The 18,576-nt window shown below is 42.0% G+C and overlaps 1 protein-coding gene across 6 annotated transcripts in view; it reads right to left on the minus strand.

The window, feature by feature from the left end:
• Positions 1–2,534: 2,534 nt before the first annotated feature.
• The window catches only part of LOC109068736 (histone deacetylase 4-like), a 35,438-nt gene continuing 19,396 nt past the window's right edge, over positions 2,535–18,576 (minus strand). For 2 of the 6 annotated variants that reach the window (XM_042754103.1, XM_042754104.1), the window contains exons 8-27: positions 17,722–17,850; positions 17,545–17,639; positions 15,997–16,107; positions 15,435–15,621; positions 14,005–14,177; positions 12,014–12,196; positions 11,689–11,869; positions 11,475–11,608; positions 9,953–10,055; positions 9,804–9,850; positions 9,615–9,722; positions 9,461–9,516; positions 9,294–9,381; positions 9,085–9,204; positions 8,915–9,012; positions 6,441–6,559; positions 6,211–6,344; positions 6,021–6,105; positions 5,550–5,685; positions 2,535–5,467 (exon numbers count right to left, since the gene is read on the minus strand). In XM_042754103.1, the coding sequence (XP_042610037.1) occupies positions 5,428–5,467; positions 5,550–5,685; positions 6,021–6,105; positions 6,211–6,344; positions 6,441–6,559; positions 8,915–9,012; positions 9,085–9,204; positions 9,294–9,381; positions 9,461–9,516; positions 9,615–9,722; positions 9,804–9,850; positions 9,953–10,055; positions 11,475–11,608; positions 11,689–11,869; positions 12,014–12,196; positions 14,005–14,177; positions 15,435–15,621; positions 15,997–16,107; positions 17,545–17,639; positions 17,722–17,850 (2,327 nt within the window). In that variant the 3' untranslated portion in view covers positions 2,535–5,427. The remainder of the gene's footprint in view (positions 5,468–5,549; positions 5,686–6,020; positions 6,106–6,210; positions 6,345–6,440; positions 6,560–8,914; positions 9,013–9,084; positions 9,205–9,293; positions 9,382–9,460; positions 9,517–9,614; positions 9,723–9,803; positions 9,851–9,952; positions 10,056–11,474; positions 11,609–11,688; positions 11,870–12,013; positions 12,197–14,004; positions 14,178–15,434; positions 15,622–15,996; positions 16,108–17,544; positions 17,640–17,721; positions 17,851–18,576) is intronic. The other 4 variants (XR_006159247.1, XR_006159248.1, XM_042754105.1 and 1 more) reach the window with 4 other exon arrangements.

Consider the following 18,576-nt stretch of genomic DNA (forward strand, 5'->3'; position numbering starts at 1 on the left):
CCAACAGCAGTCCGGAGAATCTGCATCTGTCTGTCAGGAAAGTATTTAGACAAGTTTCACAGCTTCTTCAGTCTTACATTATCCTATTGTTTTTACATTTTTTATATTTCCTTTAAGGAATCTTGTTTTAGCCCATTACCTGTTCAGGTATTTTAACTATTTATTGACATTCTGAAGTTCTTTGTCTTTGTACATTTATGAAGAGCAATAACTTCATCTACAAAGACTCCTGCAGCTGCGACGTCAAAAGCCAGAAGACTAATTCTACACAGGTTCCTCTTGATCTTCCTGTGGGTTTTTAGAATGGGTTTTTCAGTTTTAAAGTAGAACAAGGTCTGTGGTAAATATTTAGATGTCTTTCTCTATGACATAAAATTATACATCCTTAAAGAAAATGTGTAATTTTTTTAAAAACGTATGTTTGTGACTTTGGAGTGTGTGTGTAGTTTAACCACAGCCCTTATTTTAATAAGACAGTCTCAAGGGAATGAAAGAGTCTTTTGGTGCAGCTCTATTTGGTGAAAAGTTTTATACAGTTTTTTGAAGTTTCACACATATTCTGATCTCCTGCATTTGTTTTAACCCATATAAAGTTATTTATAAACCCATATGAAGTTATTTCTGAAATTATAAAGTTAAGTTGAATTATCATTCTACGCGTCTGTAATGCATCTATGAAAATCATCTCAAATATTTTCTGTTTGCAGGGCACAAGAATGAAGTCTACATCACGAGAACAGCAGTGCCGCATGAAAACAGACAGAACTGATACAAATCTGCAGAATATTTTACTTTCTTGATCATTCTGAAAACACAAATCTCCTACTGTTAAGGTTTTTTTTTTTAGTTTTTTTTAGTTTTTTTGATGGGTCTTTAAATGTGTATATCGCATGTCATGTCTGTTTGGTTTCCTGCTTCGTTCACATCGGCCCTGTGTGTTTCTGCTTTCTATCGTCACACACCGAAGCACTTTAGTGCTGATGTCTCACATCATGTGTGTTTACATACCGTCGTGTGTGTGTAACGGAAGCATAATCAGAGACGGAGGTAAAATTAACCAAACAGGTATTTATTGAACTATATGGATACTGGAGTGAGAGGTGATTAGAAAAGAAGATGATCAGCACAATAATGATGAATGAATCGTAACAGTCTCCAGGAGAATCCGGAGGATCCTGGAGATGATGGTGAGCAGACACGTTGATGATGAGCCGGACTGGATTTCCAGGCGCTGGAGTTTAGCTGAGAGGAGACGCAGGAGGAGAAGGGGAACCCACAGAAGACGTCTAGCCTCTGGAGATCTGGGGCCTCATTCATAAAGTGTGCATGCGCTCAGATTTTAGAGTGTGCGTATGCTTAAATCCACGTCAACACTCTTATTTGTAAAAACGGTCTTTGACAAAGTGCTTAAGTGTGTAAGCGTGAGCTGATAGAGTGAGGAGACGAGATGTCCCTTAAATGAGGCGTTAAGTTTGTGATCCTAAATTCTTTGGAAAGGATGATTAGGCTGTGAGTCTAAACTTTCCAATATTCCTGGTGTAAGGTTCACCCAGCTGGCCAACGAAGATGTCCACTGGTGGCTGAAGGTTTCCTGCAAAGTAATTTAAGATAACTTCTGATCTGACTCCATTTTATTACCTCGAATTTAGGTTAAAATGCTAGTTATTATTGATCATTTATATGATCATTTATAGGATCATTTGGTTATTTTCTTAATCTTATTCCTATAACACTTTGAGTCTAATACCGGCGGGTAAATCTCACTCACAAACTCGTCAATCATTAGACAGAGGCGATTGACTAATATTCTAGACGACCGTGCCATACTTTGCTCATTATAAAACATGTTTTCTGGCTACAGAATCGCGCTGATCTTCTTGCAAGACAAACATCTTCCAAATGGAGACAGGAACTAACAATCGGGATTTGCATTGATCAAGTACACCTTTAAAGGACAGATGGAAATTTGCATAAGAGACACAGGGAAATGGCACACCCTGTACAGTAAGCAAATTATCTCTAAACTCTTAAGATCTGTATTACCTTTCAGTCTACTTCTTGTTAGATTGAGACCATTGTAGCCGTCACCCAGAGACATTTCAAATGATACCAAACATGCACTCATGTTGAACCCTAACTGATCCTAACTCTGTATAATTCTATTGACCCTTCTGATTGAAGGGAGAAATCTCAGAATATCAAAGTGTCTGAGGTTCTTCAAGTCTTACACTGTTGCCTGTTAAACCTTTAATTTCATGGCAAATGTTTAGTCTGTGAAATTACAGCCTCAACTAGACTAATGAAGTCATGAACAGAATAGAATAGAATAAATTGTTAGATCAAATCTCCACACCAGATAATAATTAGGATCCAGCCCTGGACGCCAGATCCTGTCAGAAATGATCAGTTTGTCCAGTAACAGAACAACTAGTCAGCAGAGCTGTTGATAACCAAAACGAGTGTTTAACAGTCTTCTGTCAGTGAAGAAGTTGACCGAGGAAAGCCAGAGAAGAGCAGAAGTAGGAAACGAGGTAATGGTAAAAAGTAAGAGTTTATTGAACAATCTGTTGCGTGTCTCAATGTTCAAACTTCGTCTGACCAGCACAAATTCAGCATGTACTGTTATACCAAAACTGCTTCACAGCAACATCCCATAAACCTTCCCTCTTATCCGTCTCGATTTATACGGACAAAACTTTTCGTGAAACCCCACAAGCATGAGATTGAACAACAATGAAAATCCATAAACTAGGGAAAATAAGAAATATAATATACAGAAATATGATAAATGAATAAACATAATATAATGATAAATAAAAATAATCAAAGTATAAAAATAATCAAATAAATCATATGAATGACTAATGATTTTAAAATGATTATGTGAATAAATGATTATGTTCCGAAAAAATAGAAACACAATACACAACTTGCACGTGAGGATCTAAGGATCCTTCACTCCCCCCTCTTAATCAAATATGACAAAATCACATGATTATTGCAAGCAAACTTTCATAATCTTTATCAAAACACATCTTTAAAAAAGTTTGGATGGCCAGTCCATACTTTTCTCTTCTACATGTTCTGAAAAGAACAGGTGATTTCTGTCATCGTCTGGGGAGTGTTTCTAACACTGGCTGACAGTCCAGCGTCTGACAAGACAAATCAACACTCTTAGAGCAATATACTAGAGCAAGGATCTAAGGATCCTTCAAAAGGAAGATACCCGAGCTCATGAGTTTCAGTCAGTAAATCAAAGTCCTCTAAATAAGCCCAGTCAAAAATAGTCAATAGACAATAAATAAAATTAAAATAATTGAAAAATATATAAAAATAAAATTACAAATCAATTTAATAAAAAATCAGCTAAAGCAACACAATTTGTGAACATTGTCCCAGCTTTATTTAATCTGAATTCATAAATGAAGGTAAACATCTGTTTGTGTTCTCAGTGTTGCAGGTGATGAACTATGATTTCTTTTTTGTTTCTCCAGCTACAACTTTAATCAAAACTGACAAATTTGTGGGAGTTTTAGTATTTAGTGATGTGTGAAATAAAATAACACTAAAACAAACCATGCGTACTAAAGATTTGTTTTTGTTTTTTTGTTTTTGCAGAGGGAAACAATCAAAACGGTTTGGATTGTTTTTTTTAAATTACTGTCATAGACAATGTTTCTCTCTAAAATTAGCCTGTAGCACTTTCACAAAAAAAAAAAAAAAAAAAAAAACTGAAAATCACTGACCATCAATCAAGTGTGTTTAGCAGGTTAGTTCCAGACAGAGCTGATTGTTATATACTCCTAAACTGAGGTGTTGTATATTTGAGACCAGCGTGTGCTGCTAAGAAATATTACATCCATGCATACAGAACAAAGGTGAATGACAGATTTTCATATTTATATATTTAGGTTTCCTTCATACACAAATCTACTATGAACAAAACATGGAAGTACACAATCAGTCATCGTGATTGAATGGTTGAAAACCCATGAACGTCATAAAGCACTCATGTTTAAAGTACAAGGTACCAAATGTAACGCAAATAATGGAACTCAAACAACTAGCACAAATAATAATAATAATAATAATAATAATAATAATAATAATATTAATAATAATAATAATAATAATAATAAGCAATCAAGTGAAACATGCAAATATCTGAAATTTCAGGTCAAAAGAAAAGGAATGAAGTAAAACTGTACAAAAACAGAAATGACTAATTAATTACTAAAACCTCAAAAATAATCAGTAACAACTAAAAAGTCTGAGCATTTTAACAGTTGACAAGAGTTGCCAAGTAAGACAAACTAACTATATTTTTTTTAGAGGTGAAGCTGTTGTGGTGAGATGAGGCTCAAGGTTCGTTAGAGAAGGCAAATAAAATGAAGATTTCACATGCATATTCGTATTGATCTTGTAGGTAACAATCCCGCCTCATGCTTAGGGGTGCTAACATTAGCAAGTTGCAACATCCTTTTTACAAGGTTAGTTTGGCTCAAGAGGAACACGAGCTGATTTGGTAAACGGTCATCTCTTGTCCGGTTCTTTTCCCCATCCAAAGGCAAACCCGTTCACATCCGCCGTGGTCTTGTAATCCTTGTCAAACGCCGTGGCTAGAGGCAACACAAGATGCAAACTCATGCTTTGGTCAGACCTTCTCATCTCCGGTTCAGTCCGGGTGTAGTTTTTTTCCCTGTAATGCACATGCCAGTCAATAAACCACTCTGAAACCAAGGCCTGCGTTCAGCTGCTGTGTGTAGCTACACGGTGTGATGTGGAGCCACTGTTACGCTTCACTGGAGCTTCAGACAGTTTCTGCAAAAAACCAAACCAAAGGAGAGTCAGTCATTGCTAGACAATGTGTGTTTAGGACTAAAGCACGAACGCTGTCCAAGTAAACATGCTGAAAAGATTTTCTCTTCTCTAAACAGTCGACCCACTGGAATTATGGGTCATTACTGAATTAAGGCAAAGTTCCTCAGAGATCATTTGTAGTTCAAGCGGTCTCCACGGCACTCCCTCTCTGAGAAACGTCTGTAACATGGCGCTGGCGAGTCAAACGCTGCAGTGCTCAAGGTGTAAGTACTAAACAAACAGGGTTCCTGGAGCCTGTGGAGGGTTTGTTGGACCTGGCTTTCCATCCGTCCCTCTGTCAGAACGATCTGCTGGCTGACGTCTGCAGCGAGGTGTGCGCGCATCGAGCCAATCGGACAGAAATCTCCAAAAACAAACGTCTCAAGTGACTTCAGCTCGAGCACGTTGTGTTGGGGCCACAGTGCTAGCAGGCTACAGCTCTAACGCGGCGGTTAGCCTTTACCCTGACGTCTGTCTCTGCTCAGCGAGGATCTCCTTCAGACGAGTCCAAGGCAAACAGACGCAGAGACCCAGAAGAGCTCGGAGCTCTGGGAAAACGCTCGTCCCCTACATCGGCGGCTCCTCTTCCATGGGCTCATCCTCCGTTCTGAGCAGAAACACAGCAAAGCCGGTCACACGACAGAACCACAGGAAAGATGGAGAATAGAAAGGAGTGAAAGCGGATGTACCTTTTCTCCATGGCTGCGACAGATAAAGAAGCCATTGCCGTCACCGTCTCGTTCTCCTCGGAGTCGCCCCTCTGAGCTTCCAGCAGAGACAAACCCGTGCTGGATTCGACCCGCTGGACTGAGCGCCAGTACTGACCTAAACACAGAGAACAGGACACACAATCAGCTCCACAGGACCCTTCCAGCATCAGTTCAGCTCCACTGACATCGTCCTTCAGTTTGTGAAACAAGCCAAATTCAGAGAGTTCAGCATGGCACAACACAAACCATTCTGGATAATGGGGTCTGTACACTATCACACAGACAAGAGGTAAGTGATTCTATCACACTAGTGCTAACTGTCAAACTGTATTTTAATGTTCGTTTTGCCCTGTAGATGTCTACTGTGAGACATACTGAACTGGAACAATTTTTGACAGGAGTAAACGATTCTTACGAAGTGAAGAGTAAATGAAGATCGGAACGACTCACTGTGATTTTCTAGGACTTTCTCTATGGAGCTCACAGCGTTTTCATTGGGTCTCTGTTTCAGGATGTCTGCAGAAAGCGGCTCTAGCTGTTCAACACAAACACAAGCATCTAACTCCACTCGATCTGTAACAAGAAGTCACCTTATGCAAATGAAAACTTACAACGCAAAGGATGATGGGAACTTGTTTACCTCTATCCCCAGCAGTGCTGAGACGCAGGCCTCGGAGGCGTCACATATGGCCCTGAGGTCATGACCTCCCTCCAGCGCCAGCACCACTCGACCCCCGGCTAACCCCATCAGCTGTTTAGTCAGGTGACCCAAACCTGTCACACACCCACATAGGTGGCTTTTACTGAAACTATCCAAATAACAAATACAGCCGGACATAAGTGAGTTCATAGTAAAGAGGTGGGGCTTACATCTGGAGGTGAGTTTATATCCTCCCAATGGAGGAGGGTGTCCTTCCACCGCGTCAAACCCTGCTGACACCAGCACCAGATCTGGAGCAAACTCGCTAGCGATCGGCATAACTACCGTCCTGTGAGGTCAAGCGTTCACAGAGACACAAACCTTCACCTTAATGAACGAAACTGGACTGCAGGTTATTTATATGACAGACAGGCGTTGTGCAGTTCTAGTGAATATTCAGCCTGACACAAAATATTAGTTATTAAACAACTGCCTGCATACTCACTATGGCTCCTTTTCTCTAGACTTTACACACAAAACATGCACACATGCAAAACATTATGCATCTCTTGCAAAAGCAAACACGTTTTTCGAAATATATATATATATGTGTGTGTGTGTGTATGATAAAATTACTATGGTTTTGTATTAATAAGTGCAGTTACTGATAATATTACATGTTAATTTCTTGTTTATTTCATGTTTATACACATTTGACAGTAAAGCACTAAGCTTGAGTTGGGAAGTTTACAAAGTATATTTTATTAACAACAGTAACAAGTGCAAAATGTAATTTTTTATGTAGAAAAGATATATACTGTACTCCTATTAAATGTACCATTACTCTCATATAGTCTTATAAGAAATCAACCAACAACTTGACCAACAAGTGATTGTGTGTGATTTAGTCTCAAACTGAAAAGTTTGCTTTTCAAAACACTTTGTGATGTTTTTACTTCATAGACACACAAAAAAATAATAGTGATTTTATAACTGTTACTTTATAATGTCCCAAAAACCTTCAAACTGGCTGTTATTAAACCTCTCTCTCAAAAAAAAAAAAAAAAACCCACACCTTGACCACAAAAGGGTTAATTAATTACAGACCAATCTCAAATCGCCCTTTTCTGTCAAAAATCCTAGAAAAGGTAGTATCCTCACAATTATATTCCTTCTTAGAAAAAAATGGTATCTGTGAGGATTTCCAGTCAGGATTTAGACCGTATCATAGTACTGAGACTGCTCTTTACAATGACCTGCTCTTATCATCTGATCGTGGTTGTATCTCTCTATTAGTGTTATTGGATCTTAGTGCTGCATTCGACAGTATTGACCACAACATTCTTTTGCATAGACCAGAAAACTTTGTTGGCATTAATGGAAGTGCATTAGCATGGTTTAAATCATACTTATATGACCACCATCAATTTGTAGCAGTGAATGAAGAGGTATCATATCGATCACAAGTGCAGTATGGAGTACCTCAAGGCTCAGTACTAGGGCCGTTACTCTTCACGCTTTACATGTTACCCTTGGGAGATATCATCAGGAAACACAGTGTTAGCTTTCACTGTTATGCTGATGATACTCAGCTCTATATTCCTTTGGGGCCCGGTGAAATATACCAATTTGAAAAACTAAAAGAATGCATAACTGATATAAAAAACAGGATGAGTAATTTCTTACTGCTAAATTCTGAAAAGTTGTTAAAGGTGTTAATTATAGGACCTAAAAACTCTGCATGTAATAACCTAGAACGCTGTCTAAGACTTGATGGCTGCTCTGTCAATTCTTCGTCATCAGTTAGGAACCTAGGTGTGCTATTTGATAGCAATCTTTTTTCTTTGAAAAACATGTTTCTAGCATTTGTAAAACTGCATTTTCCATCTCAAAAATATATCTAAATGATGGCCTATCCTCTCAATGTCAAATGAAGAAATGTTAATCCATGCGTTTATGACCTCAAGATTAGATTATTGTAATGCTTTATTGGGTGGTTGTTCTGCACCTTTAATAAACAAACTCCAGTTAGTCCAAAATGCAGCAGCTAGAGTTCTTACTAGAACCAGGAAGTATGATCATATTAGCCCGGTCCTGTCTACACTGCACTGGCTCCCTATCAAAGATCGTATAGATTTTAAAATCTTGCTTATTACTTATAAAGCCCTGAACGGTTTAGCACCTCAGTATTTGAACAAGACATTTTTTAATTTTATTTTTTAGTGTCCACTGCGTTCTCAAAACTTTGGCAATTTGATAATACCTAGAATATCAAAATCAACTGCGGGCGGCAGTTCCTTCTCCTATTTAGCGCCCAAACTCTGGAATAACCTACCTAACATTGTTCAGGAGGCAGACACACTCTTGCAGTTTAAATCTAGATTAAAGACCCATCTCTTTAACCTGGCTTACACAATACAATATTGCATTTCTATAAATCAAGGATTGTTTGTAGTTAAAGGATTGTTAGGCTGCATTAATTAGGACAACCGGAGCCGGGAACACTTACCCGATGAACTTGCTAATTTGTTAGAAGAAGGGCATCTACGCTAATATTAGTCTTTTTCATTCTTATTCCGAGGTCACCATAGCTACCAGATCCAGTCTGTATCCAGGTCATATGGTGGATCAGCAGCTAGAGATGCCCTCGACAGCCCTGAAATGTCAGCGAAGAGTGAGCAGAATGTGTTTTAGACTCTTTTACCTGAAGGCAGCGAGGTATTCTGCATCTCCCATCGGTGGATCCAGACCTCCAGTAAACGCCACGTTGACGTTGAAACCTACTCCCGGCCCACTGCCCACCTGTTCAGAGGAAGTGCTGCATGAGTTAGGAAACATCTTCCCACAATCCGCTCACTTGTATTGTTGCATTACCTCTTCAGGAGCGCCGCTGCCTGGGAAGAAATTACCATCGTCGTATCGATGAAGAGAAATGTACAGAACTCTGGGATCATCGTAGAACGCTTGTTGTGTTCCGTTGCCATGATGAACGTCCTGAATGTGGTTTAACAACAACGATTAAATGCTAAACAGACAGAAAAGAAAATACAGAAGTGCCAAATAAGTCTTCAAAATGAACTCACCCAATCAACAATCAGAATTTTGCTGACATTGAGTCTTTGCTGTAGGAGTTTAGCTGCTATGGCAACAGAGTTAAAGTAACAGAAGCCCCTGTGATTGGACGAGAGCACCAATGTTACAGGAGTAAAGGAAGAAAGCACAGAACGACAAACACAGAGACGCGTCTCACATGGGCGTGCTCTCCTCTGCGTGGTGTCCTGGCGGCCGGACCACAGCGAAACCATTCTGCATTAGGGGTGAGACACACCGCTACACGTCAATCAAATAATACAGACAGACATACAGATAAACATAAAGAGAGGAAGACGGTGGCAGACGGTGACCTTCAGCTCTCCTGATGCCACTTTGAAGACGAGTTCGACCACAGAACCAACGGCCAGACGTGCTGCGCTTGACGAGTGAACTTCATTCCAGACTGTGTCACTGTCCACTTCACAGACAAAGCAGAAACCCTCTTTACATGCTGCACAAATGATGAAGAGATGGTTGAGACGGACTTTGTCTCTACTCACCCCAATACCACCACACGGCAGCCTGACGAACATGGAGATGACAGAACCTGAGCCAGACAGAGAGAAGACGACTTATCAGAGATGCATTCACACCGCAGAGTCTGAGTAAATGATGAGAGGATCTTCGTTTTGGATTGTAAAGGTCTTACTGTCTAGCTTCTGCCGTAGTGGGTTGGTCCCATACAACATGACATGAGCTTCAGAATGAACTGTCTGCAGTTCCTCTAATGTGGCTTTTCTCCCACGGATACACTGAAAATACAAGACAGAGAGACTGACTAGAGCACGAGAGCGCCCCCTGCTGACACATCATTAGAAGTGCTGAGGTAAATAAAACAGCAGCCTCCAAAACCCAACACTCACCAGTGAAATGTAGCTCAATGATTCACACTAAACCACTAGAGAGAAATATGGGACTCTGGTGTGTTTCTCAGTGGAAAATTGATCGTCACAATTTTTTTCCTGAACTTTGTGGAATATTTCTCACAATAAAATGACAAAATCAATCATGTTTGTGTCACATGCAGAGTTTAAGTGATAGAGATCGATTCAGCCAGTGCATCACTGTGCGTTCACACCGCTGCCATCAAGAGCATCAAAATGGCCAGAAGTCATTCATTTTCAATGTGAGCCAGCATCGAGCAGTGGCGCAGCACGTCTAGGATGGTGAGGGCATCGAGGAGAGTTGAAATCAGGTCAACTTTATGGTAATGAGCTATGACGTAGTTCGGCGGCAACCAAACAGAACGTAGAAGTCCACCGCTTGAGAGGATTCCAGAGAACGCAGCCCTGTAAACTTTGGTTCCGACCACATTAGTTCCCAAGCAAAATGGAGGAGAGGTTAATTATTGCTGTGGCGGGTTTCCTAATAATCTATGACACGTTCCTGTTTGCGTACAGGGACAAAAATAAAGAAAATGATGCGTGGACCAAGGTGTCTGAGATTGTTGGTGTTCCTGGGTTGTTTTTGTTGTTGATTTGGATTATAGGAATAATAATCTAATGATATAATACAGTTGTTCCCAATCCTGGTCCTGGACAGCCCCCAACACTGCACATTTGAGATGTCTCCCTATTCAAACACACCTGATTCAACTCATCAGATCATCAGTGTAGACTACAAGACCTCAAATGTGTGTGTCAGATAAGAGAGACACCAAAACGTGCAGTGTTGGGGGTTCTCCAGGACCAGGATTGGGAACCACTATTATAATAAATAATAGTATAATAGTCCTAGTTCACTTTTAAACCTTTAAATCAATTAAGGTGTCTGAGATTGTTGGTGTTAATGTTTATACTGGATTATAGTTACTTAGGTAACACTATCAGTGCAGGACTTGTACTTGTATCAGATTATGTTTACAGTGTGGCATTAGTGCTTTATACATTATTAGGTAAAGGATCTTAATACTTCGTTCACAACAATATTTAATGAGGTTAACTTATAATTTCATCCTCCTTGTGGTTAGTCTGCACAAGACCAACAAGCTTGTTTGCTTTGCGGCTCCTTTAAACACAAGATAAGCATTCGATCTACGTCAGAGCATCAGAGTGTCCATGAATCTTTCTACAGTGATGTTGGCAGGGTGGCCAGAACGATTTTTGATGCTCTCGATAGCGGCGGTGTGAATGCACAGTCAGAAAATAATAATTTCAGTATTCACATCGCACCTCACACTGGCTGCGCAGGCCCGTCTCCTGTAGCCGAGACCAGATGCTCTGAATGCGTCCGGCGTGTTCGGGATGCGTGTTGGTGTTTCCACACATGCACTGGTGCTTCTGCATGAGAGAGTCATACACCAGACCTAGAGAAAGAAACTTTAACTGGTGCGCTCATCCTTGTGAATTCTGTTTTGAGGTCAACGAGGGGACAGGAGTGACGCACCTGTGGTAAAAAGGGGTTTGGAAGGCTGCTCCTGCGGAATGATGGAGGCGGACGCAGGAGATGACTGCGCTCTGGACAGAGGCCGGTGCCCTGGGAATATGACAGACGCACCAGCCGCCTCCATGGACGCCTGGAAGTTTTTGAGCTGATGGATCCTCTGCTGCTCCAGTAGAAGGGCCTGCTGCTCACACACAAACAAACACACACATGCGCACACACACACACACACAAACAATAGGTGCTGTGCGCTGTCAACAACCACAAGAGGGCGACACAAACGCAGCGTCTCTCTCACTGCTCTCCTTGAGCTCTAGGTGTCTCTCACCTGTTTGAAGAGCAGCTCTTGTTCTTCCTGTCCTTGCTCTTCTGTGAGATCAGGCGGTTCCTGTTTAATGGGGAGGCTCATGGGAAGCATTTCCGTCTGTGTGGCATCCTGCTGCTCTCGGAGCTCTTCCTCCGTCTCTTCTGGGTGGCTCTGATGCTGCCGATCACAGGGTTTACTCAACATCTAACAGACATACAGAGAAAAGACAATAAATCATAATACATTTTTTTCAGGGTACACTGTTGTTGCCAAAAACGTATGCTGAGTTTATTAGTCATTTCGCTGATGCTTTTTTCTTTTGTAAATAGCATTTCATGTTCCAATTTCCACCACAATATCAAAACTGACCGCCACAAATAGATTTCCAAAAGGCTTAGGCTTCACTGAATAAACATGAGCACTGCACGTTTCAAAATCAAAAACCGACGTGGGTGTTTATATCTCACTGTATTTCAGAAGGAAACCAACTGTATTTAGAAAATGTTCGATTTAATTTTCATTTCATTTTGCATGTAATGCTTGATAATGCAGCGTTTGTGAGCTCAGCGCTGCTTTAGAGCCGTTACCGGAGAATCCTGTATCTCTCCCGCTCTTAAAGCGCCTCCTGCTGGCAGAAAATGAATTTGAATATACATGTATATATGGGGGCGGGGGAGTGCCGCCACAAATAGAGTGTAAGGCTGTGGGAAACACTGCAGCTGCTCAAAGACTGATGTTCAGGATGAGCACGACTGGAACTAAACTCTGCAGCAGCTAAACTCCTGCTGTAGAGCGGAACTGAACAAGCCCGTCCTGCTGATATGAAACCTTGACCTTACATGACCTCATCTGGCCACGTCTCATGAGGATCACTGAAGTTCAGCAGAACTCCAAACTTGAGATTGTGACTCTGATTGCACAGATACTATTTAAACTGAGTTGGGAGAGGAAGCAGTGGTTTCCTCATGCTCGCGTTTCAGAAGCTGACGGTTCTAAGATTGAGGATTTGTTTCCCTGTGTCAATCTGTAAGTGTTTACTGTTGTAATGTGTTATGTTTGTTGTAATGTAATTAGTTTGTAACAGTGTAAATAGATTGTTTTAAAGTGCACGCTAATAGATGGACCTTTTATGACTAAAATACTTTTTTAGTCATGAAACGGAGTCATGTGCATGCTTTGCATTTTAAACACATGCTCATACGCAGTGGAGACTCACGTGTGCTTCAGGGAAGCTTTGTGGATATCCCAGAATTTGGATTATCCTTATTTTTCCTTGGACTGCCATCAACTCACTTGTGCACCGGGAACTTTATCACACAAACGGACATTATCAGCGATCATCTTTATCTGCATCATCATCTACTGTCAGCTAAGTTTGTTCTGTTTACAAACATATTTTATGTCGTTCCAACTCAGCATGCCTGGCCTAACTCATTTACATCCTTCTTTTAGTTGTTGTTGTTTTTTTTTCTTTCGCTTTGCTTATTTTCAGTTTGCCTTTTCTTTTATTTTAAGCTTTGTAAATATTCACCTGTGTGAGGTAATCTGTGTCCATATAAAGTATATTCATTCTTTCTACATTTTTGTGCCTTAGTATTTCATGATTATTCTGAACCTTCTTATACCAAGGTGTTGATCGTATAAAGGAACTTTTCTGGATCCCCTTTTAAATGTATAACTCATGCCTAAATTGGGTAGCAGTTATAACTATTGTCATTTTGCATTATTGACACACTATTTTCCTATTTAATACTGTAAAATTTCTTTGACACAATCTGTATTGGTAAAAGCGCTATATAAATAAAGATGACTTGACTTGACTCAGCCCAGCCCCTTACCGGTCGTCATATCATCATCTGTTTCCTTGCAGCGTTCACCATGAACCACACGAACCATAACAGCAGAGAGGAGAACAGACATTATTCCTGTCTACCTGAGAGTCGCTCTCTGCTACAGCTGGTTTTTACCTTGCAGCGATCTGATATGGTAGGGTGAGGAGACTGATGTCTGACCTTGTTGATGTGGAGCTGCTGGAAGTGCTGCTTGTGTTTCTCCAGGAACTGCTGGTGCTGTTGTTGAACCACAAGCTGCTGCAGCGCCTGTCCACTCTGGGGCAGAGGAGCCGACTGTGTGCGGCCCAGCGTCCGGTGCTGACGCAGCTTCTGCAGCGACCCCGCTCCCACTCCTGCAACACACACACACTCCTCATGAACACGCGCTCCTCGTGAACACGCGCTCCTCGTGAACACGCGCTCCTCGTGGACACGCGCGCTCCTCGTGGACACGCGCGCTCCTCGTGGACACGCGCTCCTCGTGAACACGCGCTCCTCGTGGACACGCGCGCTCCTCGTGGACACGCGCGCTCCTCGTGGACACGCGCTCCTCGTGAACGCGCGCTCCTCGTGAACTCCTCATGAACACACACACTCCTCGTGAACACGCGCTCCTCGTGAACACGCGCTCCTCGTGAACACGCGCTCCTCGTGAACACGCGCTCCTCGTGAACACACGCGCTCCTCGTGAACACGCGCTCCTCGTGAACACGCGCTCCTCGTGAACACACGCGCTCCTCGTGAACACACGCGCTCCTCGTGAACACGCGCTCCTCGTGAACACACGCGCTCCTCGTGAACACACGCGCTCCTCGTGAACACGCGCTCCTCGTGAACACACACACTCCTCGTGAACACACACACACTCCTCATGAACACACACACTCCTCGTGAACACGACACTTCCTCGTGAACACGTGCGCTCCTCGTGAACACGTGCGCTCCTCGTGAACACGCGCGCTCCTCGTGAACACGCGCGCTCCTCGTGGACACGCGCGCTCCTCGTGAACACGCGCTCCTCGTGAACACGCGCTCCTCGTGAACACGCGCTCCTCGTGAACACACACTCCTCGTGAACACGCGCTCCTCATGAACACACACTCGTATACGCTCACGGTGGCTGGGCAGAGATAATTTGTCAGCTGTCTGAGTTCAACTGAGGTTCCAAAACTGCTTGCCACAAACACCCTGTAAAGTACGTTCATTCATTGGGTGCTCTGCACAGACGTCAGGACAGTCCTTGTGTGGATAACCCAGGTTCATTGTTTTACTTCCTGCTCCCATTCAGATAATTAGAGGCGTATTCTTCTGGGCCTGTGCTGGCATGAAGACGTCACTCTGCCTGGCACAGTGTGTTCCTCTGATCCTCTTGCCTGCCAGTGACTCTGATCTAATTAACCAGACGGACCCCTGACTCGGGCCGCACCTCAGCACCACTATGAACAGCAGATTGTTCACACATTCCAGGTTTATGTAACGCTTTGACAGCGGCCTTGGGAAACGCTCCGCGATCCGGGCCAGTAGCTATTACGCAAATAAAGAGGTTTGTAATGGACTGGTTCATTGTTACTAAACCAGGACAGAAACTCAGAACTCTGAGCCCTACTCACCTGCGGCCAAAGAACTCGATGGGGCTGATTGCTCCAGAAGGACCATGTGCTGCAGCAGTGCATTGTGGGAGTTTGCAGCATCCGAATTGCCAAGAAATGACGACAGGTGAGAGGCGACCAGGAACGGAGTGTTTATGGGTAAACCGGTCACAGACAAACATTCGCTGTCAGGCTGGGTAGACGTCACCTTGTTGAAGAAGCAACAAAATAAAACTGAGTATTTCAAAAGCATCACATGAAGAAGCAAAATGAAGATGAGTGCTGACCAAACGCTCCTAACTGGGTGGACAAATACACGTTACAGGTTGATGATGACCGTTTCTCACACACAGATCAGATCAGTACGGTATTAACTGTGAATAGTTTTTCTTCATTAAAGCTACTGTGTTACACTCTAATTACTGTTTATGTTCCAGTAAAAATATCTAAACCTCCTTTAAAAACAAATTTACTTGAAAAGCAAAACTTACTCAAATCAGACAAATACAGAAGATCTGTCCTGAGTGAATGTTTCTGACCCATTGTGAAAACAGCACAAGCTCGGTTAGATCTGAACACTCACGTTGTTGGCGGCAGTGGCCGGCAGACCCAGGGTGATGTTGGGTAGTGAAGGAGACGTGTAGAGAGACAGCTGACTGACCGAGCCGTCCTGACCAGCCGGCCTGTGAGACGACTGGAGCACATTCACATTTACACATGAGCTTTTATCTAGGGATGTAATGATTCACTCAACTCACAATGTGATACAACACTGCATGACTACTACTGCGTTTCGTCTCAGTTGCTCCGTAACGTCTGTTGCTGCGCCGCGAGCGGTTTTTACCTACTGTTTCAATGAGCGCTATCAGCATGGCATTTTACACTCGCTGCTTGCAAGAACTTCCACAGATTACAGTGAATGATGTAAATCGAATTGTAAGATTAGCATCGGTCACTCTAAGTAAAAAGGAGAAGGGCTTCAAATTGTATTTTTTCAAGTTATTTGACAACTTAGAAGGTACGATTTCTCAAGCTAACGTTAACTAGCTTCGTTTATGACAGTGCATACTCTTATAATCTGTGTTCTGTTTACTTAACCTTTCTAAGATCTTCTGTTTTTATAGTTTCACTAATGTTATTATGTTAATACGATCTGTATGACCCTTTAAAGCTATATATGTGTTCAGGTGACAGGAGAGAGCAGCGTGAGGGTGACTTGTTTCAGATCTACAAGGAAGACAAAACTAGAGAAATAAAGGATGGATTCTAAACTTGTTTTAAAAATTTAATTTCTATTAATTTTGACAGTAAATTTAGAAATGCAGGCATAAGTCTATTCAGTAAATAAGTTTAGCACTTTTAGATTTTCAGCCGACTCTGGGTGCATCGTTACTAGGGCTGCGACAATAAATCGATGCAAATTTGATTCTGAGAAACACTGCATGACTACTACTGCGTTTCGTCTCAGTTGCTGAGCTTAGATTTTAACAGCAGATGGTGCTCTAATCTAGTTTTTATCCGCACGCTCAAATGCTCATGAAGAAGAGCGCTTGTGCGTTCGGCTGAGTCTGTTATCTAGTTTTTATCCGCACGCTCAAATGCTCATGAAGATAATGTAAACAGCCTACAGTCAACCCCCTTGTAAATTGCTTCAACCTTTTCAAATCTTATGAATGATTATTTTAGCACCGAGTTTATGTAAGGAGTTGGAAACGAGCAGAGTAGGGCTGTTTCTAAAGCATGCAGCGCCATCTGCTGTTCACAACTAACCTCAGAATCAACTCGAGAAAGAATCACAATGCATTCTGAAAATCTCAGAATCTCAGGTTTATTTTCCCAGCACTAATCATTACATCCTACTTTTATCCAAAGCGACTTAACAATAGACAAACATAAGACATTCACCACAGAGCCAACAGTATTCAAAGTGTAGCGTGCCAGCTTGATTAGAAAGCTAGACTGGGAAACAAGCTAGAACAGAGGTGAAATGTAGAGAAAAAGAGGAATATTGTTGTGTGTAATAAACCCAATCATCCACAAGTTTATGAAACAACTCTTCTTCTGTGTTACAACACGCACACACATAGACATAGACACACACAGTCAAACTGATGCAGTAAACTAGCCTCACCTCAGTCACGCTGATGCCGTTCTCACACAGGTTTCCATGTGAGCTGTTGTTTGGGGAACTGGGTCCTGAACCAGGAGCGCTGCTACACGCCGAATCTACAGACATCAGAACGAGAGACAGAGTTTCTCTGTGTGAAAACAGTCATGCAAGCACATGTGAGCGTGTCTCGAGCATCACCTGCCATGTCCAGAGAGCGTTTCTTGAGCGTGCTGATGGGACTGTCTTTGCGGCGCAGTAATGGGCTGCTCCTCCGCTCCGACACCTTCTGCTTCAGACGCGAACGCAGCTTCAGGTTCGGTTCAGACGCTGCAATGACAGACACAACGACAGGGAGCTCAACAAGATTCCAGCGACAAGCAATTTGTGCGTCCACACCAGACGTGACAGAATCAATCAAATATTACAGCCAATCAGAAGCGTGTGTGGGCGGAACCTCTCTGGAAGCAAACTGCATTCGCAACGAAATGGACAAGTTTATAATCCAATTTATCATCTAATCCATAAATATCAAACCTTTTTAACATCATTAAATGTACATAATGAGTGACTGCTACCATCTTCGTTATGGAATATGCTCGGTTCGGAGTGAGTTCACAGTTTTAACGTACATGTTTGTTTTAATTTATTTTCAAGATCTGAGGTAAACAATCTATTGTTGCCATGTATGGCTCAGTATGGCTATAAATGTCATGCAAAATGATATTCAAACTCACATAGACACGTTTAACTTTGAATAAAGCACATAACAAGTATGTGAGATTATTACTGTTATATAGTTTGAATGTTGTTTCAGCCACGAAGTCATGGAAATAGAAACCATTTTTAAAATAGAAATTTCACATGTCGCCGTCGCAGCTAGTTAGGACAAAAACTCAGATTAACATGGAAAAGATACCTTTTATCGTGTCGTGGTGCGTGTAGTTAGGACACGGTGTAAGGCACAAGTGAAGATGCTAGTAATACTAGAGTTACTGTCCAGAGATTCTGTACGCATCATCACAAAACAAACACATCTGAGATGAGCATCACTGC

The sequence above is a fragment of the Cyprinus carpio genome, unplaced genomic scaffold (assembly GCF_018340385.1).
Source record: "Cyprinus carpio isolate SPL01 unplaced genomic scaffold, ASM1834038v1 S000006459, whole genome shotgun sequence".
Lineage (NCBI taxonomy): Eukaryota > Metazoa > Chordata > Actinopteri > Cypriniformes > Cyprinidae > Cyprinus > Cyprinus carpio.